The 22,148-nt window shown below is 43.8% G+C and overlaps 1 protein-coding gene across 1 annotated transcript in view; it reads left to right on the top strand.

Annotated features, from left to right (window-relative positions):
* BMPR1B (bone morphogenetic protein receptor type 1B) overlaps positions 1-18,765 on the top strand; it is a 75,535-nt gene extending 56,770 nt beyond the window's left edge. Inside the window, exons 5-11 of the mRNA XM_081876962.1 lie at positions 2,948-3,044; positions 5,493-5,631; positions 7,628-7,820; positions 9,439-9,736; positions 12,530-12,705; positions 13,949-14,079; positions 18,085-18,765. Of these exons, the coding sequence (XP_081733088.1) occupies positions 2,948-3,044; positions 5,493-5,631; positions 7,628-7,820; positions 9,439-9,736; positions 12,530-12,705; positions 13,949-14,079; positions 18,085-18,210 (1,160 nt within the window). The 3' untranslated portion in view covers positions 18,211-18,765. The remainder of the gene's footprint in view (positions 1-2,947; positions 3,045-5,492; positions 5,632-7,627; positions 7,821-9,438; positions 9,737-12,529; positions 12,706-13,948; positions 14,080-18,084) is intronic.
* The last annotated feature ends 3,383 nt before the right edge of the window (positions 18,766-22,148 follow it).

Below are 22,148 nucleotides of genomic sequence, written 5' to 3'. Positions count from 1 at the left end.
TAAATTAATAAATGCCCAATTTCTCAAGGAATGTTGACAAATTGCCATAAAGAGGACACTTTCAGCACTGCTACTGTTAACAAAAGCCAGTAGTAGTTTTGGCTCATTTCTGCATAAATTCAAGACAGGCGACTGTCCAAGAGAACATACAAAGAAAATCTCATTGTCACCCTTTTCCTTATTTTGGAAAGTACCTTACCAAAAACTATTTTCTAACACAAGTGTCTTTCTGTGGGCATGTGAAAAACAGAATAGATGTTGCTTTTGATTCAGGAGTCGTATGACTAGGGTCACATCTCAGGGGATGCTAAGGTCTAAGGAGGTCTTCCAACTGTAGGTCAGAGGTGGTTGAACTACAAATTAACCCAGGCACAGAGGTGATGTCAGCAAAAGCGGGGACATTGTTCACTGAGAGTGCTTTTCTGTGCCTTGAATGTGCTAGAAAGGGAAAGGATAGTTTTCAAAAAATATATATGAAAGGAACAAAGGAGTTCTGTGGACTTGGATATTTCAGAATGAGGAGTTAAAGCTAACCCGTCCTGAGAGCAAGGAAAGTCTTAGCATGTAGGAAGGAATATAAACACACAACAACAATTCAGCTACACTCCCTGCTCACTATTCTGAATAGCTTCTATGCCCAGCAAATAAAATAAAAACATCCTGATGAGTACAAGAAGACCCTGTGCTGGGCAGGCAGTCTGCTTATTAAGAAAGCAGGAAAAATAATCAGATCCCAATATAACATTGCCATTTTAAACAATAAAAAATATATTACTAGAAACCCCAAAGAAAAGGCAGACTGCAGGGAGATGAGAGGAGAGATCCGTCTTTACTGATTTAACGCCCTTATAAGCAGAAGTGTTGGTGCCACCATGTCTGGCTCGCAGTCTCTATAGCTGGTGATTGAATGAGCTGGGCAGTGATGACTGAGGAAAGGATGGGGTTTGATATGTGTACTGCATCCCACACTCCTGGCCCCAGGTTGATGTTGCTGCTGCTGCTGCTGCTGCAGTAATAAGCCCTGTGCACATTGCAAACCTGGGAGATGATGTAGCAAAGGGCTCACAGTACACCAGGAAGTTCTCCTTGCTGGAACCAAGTAGGAATTGCAAGAGGGAAGCTCCTATTCCTTTTGCTGGTGCTTGTCCCACCAACTTTTTGCAAGTAAAAATTAAAGGAATGATTCACTCCCAAGTCCTTCTCAAGCCCTCTCCAGTTTTTCACAGCTGCTTAGCGTGATTAGAAGCAGAGCTGAGTGTATGTGTACGTACAATGCATACAGTCTACAGCAGGGATAGCCAACGCCATGCGCTCTAGATGGTGTGGGCTGTCAAAAGTGCTCTAATAGTGCTGTAAGTGTATGGTGCAGATGAGGCCTTATTGACCTCGGATCTGAAAATCAGATTTGTGTTGCCAGGCACAAACCACCCTATTCTCAGCTGTGCGGTACCCTTCTCTCATCTTCAAGCCTTCCTTATCCCTTTGCAGACAGACTGGAACATGTTTACAACTATTACAAGCCATGTGCATTGGAGATAAATGGCTCGCAGAAGTATAGACCTGATTAACAATGAAAACGGAGCGTTTGCTTCCCCGCCTGTCTTGCCCCCAGTAGCAGTCTCTTCCTTCATAGCGACAAGTGATCTCCCTGGCGGATTCTCAGTTTCCCGTCCCCCTTATTCGTAGCAATGGCTCAGGTACAAATCTGCTGGCCTAGCGAGAATACAGCACGCTAGTGTTTTCCCGGTTGCCAGTGTCTCCTTACAAAAGGGATTACAAAAAGTGACGGCAGTGTCTTGAATGTTTATGCCACTAATGCGCTAGTAGCAGGTAATGTTAGGTTAAAACACTGAGCCTGGTGCTAACAGGAGATACATTGTTTGCCAGCCTCTTGCATTAGGAGCAAGCGAGAAGGAAAACGCCGCTGTTCAGTGGCCAAAATAGAAGAAGAAACCAGAGCTTGGAAATAAAATAAAAGTGCATAGTGGAAAGCTGAGAGTCCCCATGGAACTTCCCTTTCGCATCACTCTAGTAAACCTGAAATGCAATAGCCCCTGTTCCAGGAGAGATCAATCAGAATAGAGTTCTCACAGCTTATGCCCTGCTCATCCTTATCTTGGAAGATAGATCCTGCTTCTGATCCCAAGTAACCAGACGCAACGTTGGATATGTTAGCGCATTGTGGATATAGAAATTCACACCCGTACTGGAGAAGGTTGCTTTCCCAGAATATCTCGGTGCCTTGATCCACATAAGTGGATGCTGGCAAATTTCAGAAATTGGGATGTGTGTCTCCCTGTCTATCTGTGTTTGGTACACACAATTCCACAGCAGAAGCAGCTGTGGCAGGGGAGCCATCCTCCAGACAGTGGCTTTGCTACTGTTTACTGGAACAGCATAGAACTTTATAGGCACACTAGCGATGCTAATCTGCTGCTCCTGCTGGTGGTGTCCCTGCATAGCCTTGACCTTGCCACTGCTCTGACGTGCTCCTGTGCCATCTCACAAACTGTGCTGGCCTTTCCTGGCAGTTAGCAAACTTTCAAGCCACTCCAGGCCAGGCTGGACCCTTTCCGAGTTTCTGCTGTTGGACGATGGCTGTTTATTTTCATTTATCTTTAAATATACCGTATTTTTCCGTGTGTAAGACTAGTTTTTTTTAAACCAAAAAATTAGGTTTAAAACTGGAGCTCGTCTTATACACTGGTAGTGCTGAGGGGTGTTTTCTTAATTTGGAGACCCCCAAAATCAGGGGGTGTCTTATACATGGGGGCATCTTATACACGGGAAAAATATGGTATATATCCTTAGCTTTGTTTTTATCATGCTTGCAAGCTACCTCAAACACTTGGGGGGGGGGAGGGAGAGAGAGAATGAGAGTAAGTGGCTTAAGGGAGATAAATGCAGTTATTACCTGCCTGCTAAAAGTCCTTTTGTTTTGTTTCAGGTTTGGAAGAGGGAACTGTCCATCACAAGGCCTTACTGATTTCAGTGACCGTCTGTAGTGTCCTCCTAGTGCTTATCATCATATTCTGTTACTTCAGGTATGGGCCAGAAAAGCTTGGTTTTCCCCCTTGGTAGCTGTTTCTTTCTGCCATTCATATTTCGAGCTTCTGATCTATACAGATGCAGTGGTTGGTTTGGAGATTTTATTTTAAAAATCCTATGTATCCTAGTAATGCTGAGATTACAAAAATGTTATTGGGAGTACTGGTGGTGCGAATGAGCTTTGTTATCATAGGCTGCATTCATATGGCACTTTATTCATTTTTCAAGAAATTTCCCTGTTAATTTCCACATTATATTTGAGCTTCCACACAACGTAAAAGCCACTTTTGGAACTATACTGGAAGATTAGCACTAGTTTCCGTATTACTTGATTTTTTTTCTGGAAGCAAATAGCATGGACATGAGCACTAAACTTCCACTGTATTCCACTATAGCTCAAGAAGAGACTTTTATGTGTTGTTAAAGCTCAAATCGCTGTGGGTTAAACCACAGAGCCTAGGGCTTGCCGATCAGAAGGTCGGCGGTTTGAATCCCCGTGATGGGGTGAGCTCCCATTGCTCGGTCCCTGCTCCTGCTAAACTAGCAGTTTGAAAGCATGTCAAAGTGCAAGTAGATAAATAGGTACCGCTCCAACGGGAAGGTAAAAGGCGTTTCCGTGCGCTGCTCTGGTTTGCCAGAAGCAGCTTAGTCATGCTGGCCACATGACCTGGAAGCTGTACGCCGGCTCCCTCGGCCAATAAACCGAGATGAGCACCGCAACCCCAGAGTCGGCAACGACTGGACCTAATGGTCAGGGGTCCCTTTACCTTTGAAGCTCAAATCTAATGAAGAATTTAACAGTTAGGGAAAAGTCATGAAAGTGCATAGTGTCTTCAGCACAGACTGAGTTTCCAGTGGGAGGTAATGCAGAAAAGAAAAGTGAATGAAAATGGACTTGGAGTGGTATTTCAAGTAAAGCAAGGATAAGCAACTTAGCTAGTGCCAAGTTGGTTTCTTTCTTTCTTTGTGCACTGGTGTCCAAACTTTTTTCAAAGAGGGCCAGATTTGATGAAGTGAAGGACCGTGAGGGCTGACTAAAGAGCCAACCAAACTTGTTGAGGTTTTTTTTTAGGATTTTACCCCAGGAAATAAACTGCCACAGGGGCCAGATTAAACCAACTGGCAGGCTGGATTATGCCCCCGAAACGGACCTTGGACATGCCTGGTCCATTTATGTCCCCTCTTTCCTCCAAGGTGCCCAAGTTGGTGTACCTTGGATGTAGGTTGATCTAGGTTAGGCTGAGAGACGGTGGCAGGGGCCGACTTTGATTTTTCTAATTTTAGTGGCACCCCTTGTGCGAGGCCAAAATTTGCCCACCCCTGTGCCTCTCACCTTCCGTTCTGCTCAATTCACAACATCACCTCGCAGCACCCCCTAGGCTTGGTGCTCAGTGTGGCAGAACCGATCGCCCTGCCCTAAATCTGTCTCTGATAGTGACTGGCCCAAGGTTACCCAGTGGGGATTTGAACCCTGGTCTCCCAGGTCCTAGTCCAGCACTCAACCACTACACCACACGGGCTAGAGGCTGTAGGCCAGGGGTGGACCAAACACAACCAGCTAGGCTTTCCTATTTGGTCTGCCAGAGCATTCACAAGAAGCAGTGCCCACTCACCATACACCTGATACCAGATGATGAGCAGGTAAGGGTGGGGATTCAAAGGAACAACTGGGAACCTTTACTGGACTCCTGAAGGTTCTTTTGCTGGAGCAAGGTGTGCTCCCACCAGCTGATACTGGCTTTACTGGGAAGGACTGTTGCTGCTGGTCTGTCGCATCTTACTAATTCATCCTTCTTCAACCTGATGCCCTTGCGCTGTAGTCCACCTGGATAGCTCAGGCAGTAGAGCACGAGACTCTTAAATCTTAGGGTTGTGGGTTTGAGGCCCACGTTGGGCAAAATATTCCTGCATTGCAGGAGGTTGGAGTAGGTAACTCTCAGGACCCCTTCCAACCCTACAATTTTATGCTTCATCACCCAAAACAACTCCCATCAGCCTCAGCCAATAAAGCCATGCTGTGGCAGCTGTAGTCCAGAACATGTGGAAGACACCAGGTTGTGGAAGGTTATGGTAGCTGATTTTATATATTATAAAGTGGCAGATTGTGGGGGAAAGACATGGGGGGTGGGGTAGGCCACCCAGTATTTAAAGTTTCAGTGTGAATTGAGGTATTGAATAAGATTGTGTGTGTGTGTTTTTAAAAAACCCTTGCTACTGTACATCTAATTGCAATGGCCTGGGCACAAATTCGCAGAGATGAAAGTATTGCTTTGTTACTGAGGTTGCTGAAAATAGACGAGAAACGTGAAAGCTTTAGAGATTTTTTTTTTTAATATGCAACGCTAGTGGGAAATTAAACAGACTCAAATAGCAACTTTTGCCTGATGTTGCGACCACCCAGCGGTGCAGGGTCAACCTATGTTTATTTTCATACACAACTGCAGGTTTAAAAGGCAAGAAAGCAGACCTCGGTACAGCATCGGGCTTGAACAAGACGAGACTTACATTCCACCTGGAGAATCCTTGAAAGACCTCATTGAACAGTCTCAGAGCTCGGGAAGCGGTTCTGGGCTCCCTCTTCTGGTGAGAAAGGAGTACTGAGACACGGAGACATATTAATGATAATAGCGGCATAGGAACAGAGCATCATCGCTATCTGCAGCCCTGGTTCTGCCTAAAACTTGGTGGCCCTTCAGAAGTTGCTGGACTCCCAACTCCCACCACCCACGACCATTGGTCATGCTGTCTGGGGCTGATGGCAGTTGCAGTCCAGCAACATCTGGAGAGCCAAAAGTAAACCAGCATAAATGCAAAGGTTATCTGAATGCAGAAATTATGGCAACCAAAGTTGATTCAGCCTAAGATACAGTTAGCAAAATTGCTTTATTCCTTCAGCTTTTTTATTTGTTCCTAGAGGTTTGTTTTCGTTGCTTCCACTGCAAGTAGTGGCAGCAGCAAGCAACCTGACCACCATTTTGCATCCTGTATGACAGTCTTAACTCTGCCCTGCAGATGCACATTGTAGCACAAGTTTTGAAATTTGTAAGTAGGCTATCTTTTTTTTGGGGGGTGGCATACGTTTCACCACCTTTGCCAGTCTTCTCAGTTAGGAGCCTCAATAAACATCTATGAACCCTCAAGGAAGAGGGATTGAAAACTACTGAACTCTGATTAGGATTGTAGTGCCAATATCTGCATGAACACCTGCTCTGATTAATGCCTAAAAGGCGCTCCATTTTTAGAGCAGTAGCCATCTTCTGCCGATGAGCTGACTTGTTAATAAACTTGCTATCTCCATAACTTAACAGAGTGAAAAGGAAAGGTAGCTGTGCTGGTCTGTAAGATAATCTCTACAATCCGAAATATCATGCAGTACAGTACTTTTATTTGAATGTTCCAAGTTACCACAGGATAGTGAGCAACCTTTCACATTCACCTGAATACTTCATCAGACTAGGTGTTAAGCAAACCAGGAGAGCCAGTGTGGTGTACTGGTTAGAGTGTTGGACTAGGACTTGGGAAGCCTGGCTTAAAATCCCACTTGGCTATGAAGCTTAGTGAGTGATGATGGGCCAGTCATTGTCCCTCAAGTTGTCAGGCTTGTGGTGAAGGGGAAGAGGAGATCTATGAATGCGCTTTTGATCTTGCAGGAAAGGTGGACTATAAATAAATATATTTTTTTACTTCCAAGATTTTCCATACAAATTAACATTTTGTTTAAATAAAAGTACAAAAACTCCCCCAAAACATTAGTACGGTTTTCCTTTTGAAAAACTTGGGGTGATAGAAATAAAATTTATTCCAGGCACAACATGTTTTGGAAGAAAATTCTTCCTTGGGAACACTTTTCTGGCATGCATTTCTTGCATTTGAGAATTACTGCTACAAACGTTTTCGAAAGGGAGGATATTTCCCCCCTGAAACACATCAGATCTGGAATCCTGATTCCTTGCACCTGGAGCTCGCTCTTTCTTTCTTTCTTTCTTTCTTTCTTTCTTTCTTTCTTTCTTTCTTTCTGGTGGTGAAGATCCCCATTTTTGTGGTCGGTTTCCCACAACCTCCATTGCCTCATTCAGTGGTTGCCCTAGCAGAAGTGGCACTGTGATGAGTGTTATGTCTGTTTATTTATTGAACAAGATGCATGTATTGCTTAAATCAACAAACCTCTGAGAGCTTCATATACAACAATATAAATATTAACTCACAAGAAAGTTCCAGTGAAGTCAAACGTTAGAAACAAGTTGACATGGAATTTATCAAGAAATAAATAAAGCCAGCAGTTTTGCACAAATCTGCATAATAAAATTAAATGTTAAAATTACCATACATTTCTGGTTAGGCTTCTTTAAGTAAAAACACTTTTAGCAGGCACTGAAAACAATACAGCAGAGGACCTGCCTAGTGCTCATAGGGTGGATGTGACCATAGACTTTTCAACTGCAGTGTTATGATCATCTGTCTATCAAACACTGAGCTCCCTCTGCTGGCGTTTTCTAGTCCTTGAGGTTGCTTTCTATCTGCAAGCAGCTTGTCTCAGCATTAGTTACTATAGCACAATCATTGTCTTTTCTCTTGACAGGTGCAAAGGACTATAGCAAAGCAGATTCAGATGGTGAAGCAGATTGGTAAAGGTCGCTATGGAGAGGTCTGGATGGGGAAGTGGAGAGGAGAAAAAGTGGCCGTCAAAGTTTTCTTCACGACGGAGGAAGCCAGTTGGTTTCGAGAGACGGAGATCTATCAGACTGTTCTGATGAGGCATGAAAACATTTTGGGTGAGTGGCACAAACTAAAAGTAAGGGTCCTGGTCATTTAAGGCGCCCCAATTTTTAATTCTGTATTTTGCAGCTGCATACGTACATAATTTTATTTGTATGCCGCCTTTCCGCAGGCGCTCAAGGCGGCTTACAACACAAAAGGAAGGCATAACTACCACATAACAAAGGTAGTCATAAATAATAAATGAAACATTTAAAAATACACAGCCAAACTGAACAATTTGCACGTACCTCACAAGATCCAAAATAAAAATAACAAAACAAAACAGCAAAAACCCAACAACACCCCCCCTCTGCTCAAACAACACTCTAGCCCAGGCTTCCGCAAACTCGGCCCTCCAGAAGTTTTTGGCCTACAACTCCCATGATCCCTAGCTAGCAGGACCAGTGGTCAGGGATGATGGGAATTGTAGTCTCAAAACATCTGGAGGGCCGAGGCTGAGGAAGCTTGCAGCCTTAGCTTTTGTAGCTGGAGGGAGTCAGTCAGTCAGGGCTCCGTCCTCCCAGGCCAGGTGGGAAAAGGCCTGCAAGGTCTCCCAAGACTCACAGCCAAGATGTGTATTCTGGAGTATTAAAAAGATGTATCAAAAGCCAAAGTTAGCAAAGTGGTTTCATTTTGACAACCTGGTTTCATCTTAGCCCTGCTTGCTGCTTAACCTTTCATAAACAAGGTGAGAAAACACCTGTATAGCAGCTCACCTCCAAATTCTGGCTTAGACCTTACATTGTGGACTTACAGTTGAGATCACGTCCCTTAGGAGGAGCTATGATCCTGAGGACTTGCAAGTTCAGAGATTCCTCATATTTCCCCAGAGAAGGAAAAATAAATCCATGCTTTCACAGTTTTCAGGGTCATCAATACGGTCTTCAACAATTGCTAATTTCAGTTGCTGTGCATTTGTTTTGTCCCACTGCTCAAATTCATTTGAATTTTAAAAACCGAACTTGGAACAAATTTCAAAATATTTGAGTTTTGAGCCCTTGCACACAAATTTCATTCTGCACTTTAATTTCTATGATTCTGATTCCAACAAATGAATGAGGGAATCATAAATATAGCAGCAAACTTCGAATCACTGTTCATACTCCTAAAATTGAATTTAGATTTTCAACTCCTTGTCTTTCGGCCTGAGTTTGTGTGTTTTGAGTTCAGGAATGTGGACAAGGGTTTCAGATCTAGCTAATGTTTTGATAGGGCTATCCTTTGAAGTGTAACTTATGCCCCTGGTGCAATGATGGCCAAACTTGGCCCTCCAGCTGTTTTGGGACTACAGTTCACATCATCCCTGACCACTGGTCCTGTTAGCTAGGGATGATGGGAGTTGTAGTCCCAGAACAGCTGGAGGGCCAAGTTTGGCCATGCCTGTCCTAGTGCAAAGACTTGCTTGGTGGTATTCTAGGTCAACATAGTCTTGACCATTCACTGCAGTATCAGTTCCACATGTGTCATGGAATGTGGAGCTATAGTAACTCCACTGACTTCTCAGATTTCCAATTAGTACAAGCAGCATTGGATATGGCGTCTTCACCTTGGAATTCAAAAGAAATTGACTCTGTACCTTCTTTCAAAACATGCACAATGTTTGAACAGCCCTGTCTCCATTCCTCCTTGTAGGCTTCATTGCTGCAGACATTAAAGGCACAGGGTCTTGGACTCAGCTGTATCTTATCACGGACTACCATGAGAATGGATCCCTGTACGACTACCTGAAATCCACTACCTTGGATACAAAAGCCATGTTGAAGCTGGCATATTCCTCAGTCAGCGGACTGTGCCATTTGCACACTGAAATCTTCAGCACTCAAGGCAAGCCAGCTATTGCCCACCGGGACCTCAAAAGCAAAAACATCCTGGTGAAAAAGAATGGAACTTGCTGTATAGCAGACCTGGGTTTGGCAGTTAAGTTCATTAGGTGAGCAAAATACTGGGTTTTCTCGCTGAAACTTGGTTTGTGAACATGCAAAGGGAGTAGGTTTCAAAGGGGGCCTGGAATTGGGACCTTGTGACAAGGAAGGAAACAGCATGAGCTGTTTGTGAAGATTAAGACTGACTGTTTGAGATCATGGTGACCTTCCCAACACAGAGTAAAAACTCACACTCTGTAGCTGCAAATTATGGGGCAGGCAAGCCACATGCTAATTGGCTTCACACGCCACAAGTGGTTGTGGTACAGAATTGTGGTCAGCCACAAGGGAGGCTAGCATAGGTCGTTGGATCTTAGCCCTAGAAACTGATGCAGCTGAGTCATATATGATGAGAAACAAGTAGAACTGTATGAATGGGAGGAAACCACTGAGATTTTGGTTAAAGCTCATGTGAAGAATGTGGTGGTGCAAAGGGCAAGCAAAATGCTCAGGAGATTGGAGCAAATCCATTTGAGGAAAGGATGCTGTCTTTGTAGCATTTTAGATGACAAGGAGGGAAATGCAAATAAGGGAGATATGATAGAAGTGTATAAAGAAAAGCGGTTTTTCTCATACTTAGTACTGGAACTCAGAGTCATCCCAATGAAGCAGTGTGCTGGAGGATTGAGAACAGACTAAAAGAAATACATAATTCAATTATGGGAGCCACTACCACAAGTTGCAGTTATAGCCATAGTTAGTTAGATAAATGCACAGAGGATAGCTATCAGGACTACGCGTAATGATGGCTTTGCTATATATTCCTTCCAGTAGCACATTAGAGACCGACTAAGTTTGTTATTGGTATGAGTTTTTGTGTGCATGCACACTTCTTCAAATAGGTATCTGAAGAAGTGTGCATGCACACAAAAACTCATAGGTATCTGAAGAAGTGTGCATGCACACAAAAACTCATACCAATAACAAACTTAGTTGGTCTCTAAGGTGCTACTGGAAGGATTTTTTTTTTTGTTTGTTTCAACTACGGCAGACCAACATGGTACCTACCTGTAACTTTGCTATATATGATCTCCAGTACCAGAGACTTCTGGATACCAGTTTGCTGGAGATTAATGTTGCATGTTTGCCATGCTTGTGAGCTTCTCATAAGCACTGTGAGAGCAGAATGCTGGGCTAGACAGGCCTTTGGGTTGATCTGGCAGGGCTCTACTTATATCCTTAAGGAAAATAAAGTCTCTTCTTTACCGGCCCATCTTGCAAGAGAGTTGATTTCAGTGCCTTGCCTTTTGGGTGTCCTCCATGAATGGCTGAACAGCTAAAGCAAGGGGTGGCAAACCTGAGCCTACAAGGCCACAGGAAGTGGCTCGCTAACCCCAGAAGCTTTTATCTTACCTCATGATCTGACTGGGAGATGGTATTCCTCTGTCTGCTCTTCAGTGAGGATCTCATCTCCACCTCCTCCCCTCATCTCCTCCAGCAGACAAGCCCAGCGCTGCCTGAAAATGCAGCATGGGACGTGTGTAGCCTGCAGGGCATGCCAGCCCAGGCTCGCCTTGCATGGTTGGCGGCTTGCCCTGCCCCCATGGGCAGCTAGCCCTACCTCTGTGGCATCTCGACCCACTCCCATGAGGGCGCCCTGAACAGCTAGCTACACTGCTGGTGTGAGGGGAGATGCGTTCACCAGACTGGGGGGAGTCGAGTGGTGCAGCCACCTGCTGCTGGCACCCCTTAGCTCCTCCTTCCATGGGCCAGGTGCTTTTAAAGCCTGCTGACTCTTCGCTGTGACGTGCACCTGGCAGCCCTGGTTCTTGGCCCAGCAAGGGGAGGAGAATGGCAGCACAAAGGAACCCTCTCCTCCGCCTCCACTACCCTCCTGCCTGCCTCCCTCTTTGAGAAGTGAAGCCACAAGTTTTGGGTGCATGCGTTCACTCCCCTGCTCCCCTTGGCTCTGTTCTCTCCAGATTTTAAGCCCTTATGGCAGATTAAAAATTTGGCACCCAGAAACTGTGGCTTTAAAAGTCTGTTAAGGCCTGAATAAAGACTCTCTCTCTCCTTTTTCTGCTCTGCCTCAGTTGATTTGCACGCAGCCGGCGGGGAGGGGGCTGCCTTTTGACTTTCCTTCTTATAGATCTTCCTTGTCCCACTCCCCAAAGTCCCACTCCCCAAAGTCTCGCAACTAAGGGGGAGGCAGTGGGCAGGCTCCCTGCAGGCTCCGCCCAGCACTCCTTGCCCCGGCCTACCCTGCTCGGTGGGCGATTTGCCCCATGCGCCTTGGGCGGCTCATCCCCCCCCCCTTGTGTGGCGCACGCACACAGGGGTGCACCCCCCCCCAGGAGTCTGAGCGGCTAGCTACACCACTGCCATCCTGGAATTTTTCCAAATTAAGAACTATATATAAATGAACCTAATAAGATTAATAAACGTATTTAAGCATGGGAAACTCAGCCCTGCTAAGAAAACAACCTTTCAGGGAAATTGGACTGCTATCTTTGGTAGGGGAGTTTCATCTTAATGCTAATGAAATCTCACAAATGTTACCAGCAACCCCTGCTGAGTCTTATCACTGTTGTGTGTTTGCATTTGGATGCTTGAAGTATCCCCAGGCATGGAAGCCTCAAAACACAAAACAAAAAAGCCCCTGGTTAACAGTTAAAAACCTTTCTCTGAAAGGATCATTTCCATTAAGGTTTTCTTTTACTTTGACCTTGCTCGTAGATGGATTTAATTTGAGGTCCCTTTCTCTCCCACCTGCCCACCCTTGGCCTTTCATATACAATTTGGTTTTAGGGGGGAAACGCACTCATTTTTGTCTCCTTCTATCCACCCCCTTCATCTTTCAGTGACACAAATGAGGTGGATATACCACCGAACACCAGAGTGGGTACAAAGCGGTACATGCCTCCTGAAGTCCTAGATGAAAGCTTAAATCGGAATCACTTCCAGTCATATATCATGGCCGATATGTACAGCTTCGGACTCATCCTTTGGGAAATAGCAAGGAGATGTGTTTCAGGAGGTAAATGCCTTACAGCACTGGCGCATGTCTCTACATTACTTCAATTCCGTGTGTGTGTGTGTGTGTGTGTGTGTGTGTGTGTGTGTGTGTGTTTTAAGAGAGACAGAGAAAACCATCCATTTCAAAGAACTGTTGTCGCTGAACTTATTTATTCCCATTTCCTTTCTGGTTGTTAGGACTCATTTTTCCCGTCCCTGTAGGTCCTCATTTAGCCGCAAAGATTGATCCTCTCTTTTAATAGTCTCTTCTAAAGATGTAGCGTGTTTCATAATTGCAATGGGAATTTGGAGCTCACTTATGGGCACTTCCAGAATTATAAACATCAGAGCTTAAACCGAGAGCGCTCCCTTTGCTTATGTAGAAAAGGAATGGGGTTGGTTTTGCTTAGGTCCCATGATTAACAAGGAGATTACGCAGATATGATGCAAGAGGATCAGCATTAGCAGGTGTTAGCTAGCACTAGGAAACCTGTGTTGAAGAGGCATTGTTGCCTGTATAAAATTAATTCCAGACCTGGCAAGACTGGCATTTTTAAACTCAGTTCCTCCACTGTCTTGTATTTTCCTCTGCTAGATCTCCTCTGGCTGATTGCTGTTTGCAAAGCTTTCTGTTACCTGTCTAAGAATGGCAAAGCAGAGATTTTGTATGCTAGCCTCGAGGCATTTGAAGAAGGAAGTTGGCTTTTATTGACAGCACTTTGACTACAGGGAACCAGAGGGCAGACTTAAGGTCATCATGGTTTTGATCTGGTTTTTAACACCAAGACTAAGCCATGAGGTTTAGAAAATGAAATTAGGAAAGTGCCTTCGAGCATGCGCAAAAACCACCCTTCAATTGCACAGCATCAAATAACCAGTTTGAGTTAGGATTAGGTCTTTGCAGTGTGGAAGGGTGAAATCCAGCTTGCTTTTGAATTTTATAAACTAAGCCCTGGGTATTAGTGGAAAAGACACCTACAGTTAGCCTGGGTTTTAGGACGCAGGACATATGTGGAGCAGGTCTGTGACATCTCAAGCTACTTGCTTTTGAAAGCATTTCGCAGTCACCTTACCTTTTGCCTTTATATGTGGACCCACATGCTAAAATGGATTCAGCATTCACTTGGCTGCTTCCTACTACCATATCCCAATGAACCTTCTCAATGAGCTTCGGTCTGTGCATGCCTATTCATTTGGGTTTTGATAAAGCATTGTTCTCAAACCTACCTGACACTGATACAGCTAACAAATGGCACATTTTCCAGGTATAGTTGAAGAGTATCAGCTTCCATATCATGACCTTGTTCCCACTGACCCTTCATACGAAGACATGAGAGAAATAGTAGGTATCAAGAAGCTACGGCCCTCGTTTCCCAACAGGTGGAGCAGTGATGAGGTAAGGAATCATAGAATTTTAGAGTTGGAAGGGGGGGACCCCTAAAGTCCAACCCCCTGCAATGCGCCCCATGTGGGGCTCAAACCCAGAAACCTGGGGTTAAGAGTCTTGTGCCTTACCGATTGAGCTATCCAAGGAGAGAATACTTTCAAAACATGACCCATTACATTTACCTCCTTTTGTCAAAATCGACTCGGGTGATTTAAGGAGGGAAAAGTCTTGACATTATAGGATGCTGCCTTTTGCAGTTGGATAAGGAAAAACCAAGAAAATTTCAAAGCTGAGTTATACCTGTTACAGTGCCTGTCAAAATTACGGTGTACCTATAAGGTCAGCTTTTTAGACTCATTTCAGAATAAGCAAGTCCTCTGCAAGATGTTGATGTAAATCTGGTATCACCTAGTATTCTTGCCGAAAGAAGCAATGGCCGCTGGTCATTTATTTGGAAATTCAAAGGGCAACAGTTACCCAGATCTGTGAGTGTGAGCCTGTGATTGGCATGTGTTTTGAGTGTTGCCTTCCATTGTAATGTACTGAAAGCTAAAAATAGCTTACAGATGAGACACAAGGACTAGCTCACCCATGCAGGCTGGCTATAAACCACTGTAAACCAGACAGTAGCTTTCTTAATGCTATGTTTTCAAATGGATATTCATTGTTACTAATGAACTTACAAAATGGGATTTCCCCCTACCACCACACATCATTGCTTGTGACAAATGCCATGCCTAGCGTGGCCCTTAAGAGTTTTTGATTAATTTGATTTTACTGATGTTGGAAGTAAATACTTCAGGACCAGCATTTACAGTTTGGTATTTGAGCCTCATTAAAAAGCAAATAAAAATGTCAAAATATTGATCTTCCTTTAAAAGCCACAGTTTATAACAGAACAGTTTCTTAGTGAAAATCAGAGAACTGAAATGTTTTAAATATACACTGAATGTGCACATCAACTCTTTGGTCTCTATAGCAGCTCAGAGCATTTGCATCAGGCCATGGATGGAGTAACTTTGACACTAAATGCCTTTTCCTTGCGAGGGAGGCTCTGTCCGATGCTGTTGGACTGCAACTCCCATCAGCCCCAGCCAGCATTCCCAGTGATCAGATAGCATGGATGTTATAGTCCAGGGATGTCCAACAGGTCAATCACAATCTACTGGTAGATCCCTGGGAAGTTTTGGTAGATCCCGGTCGATCGCTGGCTCCCTTTCCTTAGCATTGGTAAAATTGGAACCCCCCCCCCCAATTGTTGCTTGATCTGTAGAATGGAAGACAGAGCTTACTCATTGAGGCTGTTGTTTTCCCCAGTGACTAGTTGATGAGCAGCTGTTCCTCTTTCTCCCCTCAAACTCTTAAAAACGGGGCTTTCCTTCCCAAAAAAAGTCAACAACTTTGATTTGAACCCCCCCCCCAAAACGGGGGTAGATCACTGCCAGTTTTTTATTCTGTAAGTAGATCGCAGTCTCTTGGGAGTTGGCCATCCCTATAATATAGTCCAACAACATCTGAAGGATACCAGGTTGTGACAATCCTGGTCTAGTTTGATCTTTAGAGGGTGTTGGGGTGGAGCAGCTTAGCTCAAGTCCAAGCCATGGCTGCAAAGAAACAATGTTCCCTCGCATGCATGTCTGTTTTAAACTGCACCTGCAAAGGAAGAAAGGAAAACATGGTTTCCTTTGAAGTTGAGTCACCTGATGTCATGGTAGCACCAGATGATTGACAGGTGGGCCGCCTCACCTCCCTCTTGAAGTAGCCCCCAGGAGGATGCGGGAGCTCAGGATTTGACCTGCCACACAGGTCCTACTCCTGGCCCCTGTATTGATGGGAATTGTTGTCCAGCAGCATTTGGAGGACTACAGGTTTCTCACCTCTGATATGATTAATTAATTAATATGCTACTTAATTGCCAAGGTAGCATCTAAGCAGTTTACAAGTATAAAACCAATTTCAAAACATTTAAACACACATAATTGCCACTAAAGGGACACGGGTGGTGCTGTGGTCTAAACCACTGAGCTTCTCGGGCTTGCCAATCAGAAGGTCGGCGGTTCGAATCCCCGCGGCGGGGTGAGCTCCCATTGCTCGGTCCCTGCTCCTGCCAACCTAGCAGTTTGAAAGCACAAGTAGATAAATAGGTACCACTCCGGTGGGAAGGTAAACTGTTTCCGTGCGCTCCTCTGGTTCGCCAGAAGCGGCTTAGTCATGCTGGCCACATGACCCGGAAGCTGTACGCTGGCTCCCTCAGTCAATAAAGCGAGATGAGCGCCGCAACCTCAGAGTCATCCGCGACTGGACCTAACGGTCAGGGGTCCCTTTACCTTTACCTAATTGCCACTAAAACAATTTCATTAAAATAGACATCTGTGGTTTAAAATGTGCAATGAAACAAGCCAATTAAAACAGGGGGTTTAGGTCCTGAGATAAGGGGGCATGCTTGTCTAAAAGCAGGTGGGTCTTCCAAGTGCCCATGGAATACTAGTACATTACATTGTATACAAGGCAGTGTGCATAATCTTATGAATATATTATATACATGTATATACACTGCTTTGTAGGCCCCACCAATAGGGTACTAGTGTCTGTAAAAAGGAAAAACAAATTGGGAGGGGAGTTGAAAGCCTGTGTGTTAGTCTTCTGTCTCTCAATTCCACTTTTTGTCAATTAATATAGGAAATTGCTTTTCAAAGCTGTAGTGGTATTTTCCTTTAGGGGAGGGAGGAAGTTGCCTGAACACTTTCCACAGAGAATTTATAATGAAGCAAAATTGTGTTTTGGAATCAGTAGACCAGTAATTGATGTACCGCAGACAAATCTGCCGACAGTTATGGTGATGCTATGCAGAGGTCATTAATCTTGTTAAGTGGTACAGTGTAATGCTATTATTGTAGGAGGCAGCTGTGATTTGGGAATAGCAGTCTTCACTTAAGTATTCTGCAATTAGATTTAAAAATACTTAAATGGCAAGAGTTGTAAACAATCTTGAGTGCGTTGGGGAGGGTCGCAGAGGGGGGATGTAAAAAAAAACCCCAAAACACCACACACACACACAACCAGGAGAAAGAAGGATCTAGCAAAGCAGATTGAGAAAATTTGGTATATAGCCCACCACAGAATAAAAAGAGTTTTGAGGGCGCCACTGACTTCCTACAGTAACTTACGATCCTTCAGAGTGCTAACCCATTCTTTGACTGGGCATAACAGTGAAGCCATGCATCCATGCTGCAGTAAGAGCTGCTGTACATGACTCTCTTCCATTCATTAGCAGGGTGCAAAGATGAAAAACCTGAAGGAAGGTGGTGTGTGTGTGTGTGTGTGTGTGTGTGTGTGTGTATCTGTCCCCTAATCCAATTAGCTGTGAGGGTATGTGACTGTTTTGCTTGTTTCGAATTGTTCTTACATGTTTGATTTTATTTTTAATTGTATTGTTCTACTGCTTTCTATCTATCTATCCATCCATCCATCCATCCATACACAAACACACACGTATCTGCAGTCTAGCACACATTGCCTTGATCTTCTGTTCCTTATTCAGCAATGCTAGTGACAAGGATCATACAGCATCAAGACTAATTGTGCAGGTACAGGCTGTGTACATACCATATGTTTAAAGCACATAGAAAACTCCGCAATAATGCTGGGAACTGTAGTTTGTCGTGGGTGCTGGGAATTGTAGTTCTGTGAGGGTTAATCTGCAGTTCACAGGAACCACGGTGGAGGAAACCATATTCTTGGTAAACGTGGTTTAAATGTACGGTATTTACGCAGCCACAGTACCATCCATCTAGTTGTGAACCATGTCTTGGGGCAGTGTGATTGCATATTGTCCTGCTGTACATGAGGCCTATAACTGTTGAAGGTACACAGGGGCAGAATTCCATGCTCATTATGAGTTCTCAATTAGGTTCATTTTGTTTCTTTCCAGAGTAGTGTTTGGCTTCCAGCCAAGATTAAACCTTTGTGTGAGTGTGTGATGCATTCATCTATATGTTTTCTTTCTTCCTCTAGTGCCTAAGACAAATGGGCAAACTCATGACAGAATGCTGGGCTCACAACCCTGCTTCTCGGCTCACAGCTCTGCGAGTGAAGAAAACTCTTGCCAAAATGTCAGAGTCACAGGACATTAAGCTCTGATTCGGCTGAAGAAAGGCACCTCTTTGCTAAATCTCAGAAAAATGGACTTTCCTTCATGTTTCAAAGAGACAGGAAGAGGAATTACAAGACTTCGCTAATATAAACCTTGAATGCAGTCTTTCAGCAAATAATCTTCCACTCTGGCGCAGAGGCCATTCCAGGAGAAAGAAAGCAACGCGGCTCCATCAAGTTTGGCTCCTCGGCTGCCAGATGCGAAGACCTTTGGCCTCTTTTGGAAGCGGTGGGAGAAACAGTTATCGATAACTGCTTCAAGATTATGCATGCTGCTTTCTGTGAAAGCCCCTAATGTTATTAATATTAATATTATTATTATATTTGGACTGTTTAATTTTCATAAAAATGAACCTTTGCAAATACAAAGTACAAGAAAAGAATTATATTGTTACTCTAAAGCGGGGTGGGGGTGGAGGAAAGTCAAGCAAAATTGCATCTGGAGTCTAAAACAAATTGGTTATGATTTCCTGCTGATGAAAGACTGTTGCACTCCCAAGGCAACACACTATGTTGTGAAAGAAAAATATAATAGAAATATAAGTGATCGCCTATACAAATTTGATTTTGGGCAACTCATATATGATGTAGGCCAAAGGAAGCCAATGTGGTGTTCTGATTATTTTTTTGGACTACAGCTCCCATCATCCTACTCTGGCTGAGGCTGTTGGGAGTTGTAGTCAAACAACATCTGGAGGGTACCATATTGGCTGTCCCTGATGTAAGCTGTTCCTGATAGATAGACCGCATTCTCAATGGGAATCGGTAGATATGCTACCAAGCAGTTTCTTGTGCACAGTAGACCTAATGATCCATCAGTATCCCTTGTATAAGCCCTTCACATTTCAGGTTTATTAAAGCAGCACTGTTAAAGGCATCTAAGGAACATTAGAGGTGAAAGGTGAAAGGTGGAAGACAATGAAAAAAACCCTAATCAAACAAGCTCAAGTAATACCAAGCACCCTTTACTTTCTATTATTTGGGAAATTTTTTCCTGGCATTTTACACACAAAACAATAATTCTGAAATTGGTGTAAATTAAAGTTTGGTAGAATATGGTGTTATACGCACTAACCTTTCCTTTACCGGCAAAGTCCCTGATCGATGAAACGGCTGACCAAGTTGCATTGCATACTGTTTGCCTTAAGAGAATTAAGAAAATGAAGAGTATTGACAAAAGGACGCGCTCTGTTCAGCGTGCACCTGGAAATAGTAACTTGCCACCAACGGGGTAGAAGAAAACTGCAGTGTGTTTCTAAACACATGTAGGTGAGCATTGCTTTGGAAAGGAGAGGTTTTTATTCTTTTCGCGACTTCTCAAAAATATAATTTCCTCTTGAATTCTGAAAGGAAATTGAGAGAGTTTTTCTAAAGTGGAGGGGATTTTTATGTATTGGATTATTGGGCCACATACTTTACGGGAGCAGAACATTTCCTTTTTTTAATTATTGTTTTAAAAATCAGATTCTACTGGAGGAGTACTGAATTCCCAGGTTTTCTCCTCTGCAATTCTGGTCAAAGAAGCACTCACTGAGACACATATTTTGGTTGTGAGGTGAACCTATTAGGTATTTTGCACGCACAAGGAGTTGGGGGACTCTTCTTCCTCCTGCAGCACCCCGTTCCCCAGAATGTGAGTTGGCACACCCTCCAAAATTTGGCAAGTTTCCATATGCATGCAGAAGGCCTTCTTGCTTGCATAAGGGTGCTTTCAGTCCTGTCTCATCTTCAGACCCTTCCCTGAATCTGGGCTGTCTTCTGTAAAACATGTTGTTGGTGTTTTAAAGTAATACACTAAAGAAATAGAACTATAAATGGGATAAAATAATTTGTAGCACCATAGCTAGCAAAATATGCTATGTGTATTCCTCCAGTTACAAGTTTTAAAAAATACTGCAAGTTTTTCTTAAAGGCACACATAAGTATCAAGCAAAACTGCATAAAATTCTGACCATGAAGTTCTAGGTTGCTGAGCTGTTTTTCACTTTGGAAAATTAAATGTAGTTTTGAATTGTTGAGCCGTTATGTTATATTTTTCATTTGAAAGTCCCTTTAAGGTTATTTTGAAGCCTGCAGATGGCACTGTGCAGCTTCAGATTCCCAGTGCAGTGGGAGCCGTAGGTTGTTGTAAGTTGGAAGTGCATACGCTCCCCAAAGAAAATCCACTTAAATAGGCTGGATTCCACATGCATAACAGTCAGTGTTCCCTCTCTCTTTGCAAGGTTAGTGGAAGTAAGAATTTATGACGCTGGGAAAAAAGTATACTGTGTGAAGTTAATTTTTTGGTGCAAAATATTGGAGCTGACTGATAGATTGATGCAGTTTCAGACTCTGAACTTCAGAGAGAAATATGGATGGATGTTGGGGATATGTATTCCCCCTGACATAAAAGTTTAAGGCTGCAGTCCAGTGGCTCCTGGGAGGGTATTTCAGAGGCCAAATGATCTCCCTTGCTGACGTCAGAGAGAATACTCTTAATAGTGGAGCAGGAGATCCAGTTTCAGATCCAAATCCCCACCAAAACCTCTGAACCCTGGCTGACTGAATGTTGGAATTCCAACACTGAAAGACCCAATGGGACAAAAGCTGTTGGAGACTGGGGACCATCAAACACATTGGAAGTAGGAATCCAGTGCTATCTCCGCCACTTGACACTCATGAATTGGACAGAAATATAGATTAGCTCAGGAGCTAGCTTAAATCTCTTTCACTGATTTCCTTTCATGCAATCAGAAAAGCGTTTTAAGTTGCAGAACCGAAGAGCAAAGGCGTGTCTCTCCTCCCTCACTCCTGCCATGCCTCTTGAGAAGCTGGTAGGGTTTTAGATAAGATAGTTCAACCACCTTTGGTTTCTACCTATTCACCCTCACTTTAAGATTGCAGCCTAGGTGGGTAATAACAGAAGAATTTCCACCTCTGATCCCTCCTGTAAGTATCGTACAGGGAGCCATCTGTAAAGATTCCTTGCTCAAGCACAGCCACAAACCTTCCACATACTTCAAAACCTGAATGGGCTTAGTGCTGCATGCAGTTAAGCGTGGGTGATTCTCATTGATTTGGGGGTAATTTATAGGCTATTCTGAAAGCAATTTGACTTCTGGAGCCATTAGTTGTTTTTACATGAACATTTCTGTTCCAAAACAGAGTCAATCATGCACAAAGCTGGTTTCTTCAGAAGTTGTCCTCTTTTTTCTCTTGTGTGCCTCGTGTCTTGACAGCTGGCACCATAAATCACCTCTCCCTTGAGTGGTGATTAGTTAATGGAGGTTAAGAATGCATAGCACTAAGGAGTTTTCTGACATGGCCGGGACCCAGAAGTGGGGAAAGCCCATTTAAACTCTCCCTGGATGAGAAATGGGAGCCCACAGGATCTCCCTTCCCATACCATCTTAAAAAATGGATGCCACGGCCCTTCCTTGTTGTGCAGTGTGAATCCCACCTCCTTATATTTAGAGTAACTTTGCTTGCACTTAGCAATTATTAAAACAGCAAGTTTCTGCAATCATTGAAAATATGAAGATGGTGCCACTTGGGCAGATAATGTAAAAGTGATTGCTCCCACTCACCTAAGGAAAGCTGGATATTTGTCTCCAGCACAATATTTGCAGCCAAATCATAGAACCCTGATAGCGGCTAAAATGTGATTAGATGGATTATGTGTGCAGTTCAGTCTGTGGTAAGCCAGTCACACAATTCACAGCCACCAGGGTTCCCAGAAAGTGATTGAGCATTTGGGTTGGGGGATGAATTTGCAGTGAGAATAGTTGAAGATTGGCAGACAACAGATCATATTGCCTCACCAGCAGCTGAACTGCAAAAAATGGGCATGTGCAGTCCCCATTGGACTGAATAATTAAAATAACTCCCCGCCCCTCTCATTTTATTAAAAAAGGACTCTAGGACTTTCTTCTCCTTTAACTTGAGGC

Source organism: Podarcis erhardii (assembly GCF_964252035.2).
Source record: "Podarcis erhardii genome assembly, chromosome: 9".
Lineage (NCBI taxonomy): Eukaryota > Metazoa > Chordata > Lepidosauria > Squamata > Lacertidae > Podarcis > Podarcis erhardii.
The sequence above is the reverse complement of the archived record's forward strand: the minus strand, read 5'-3'. Positions and strand labels throughout refer to the sequence as shown.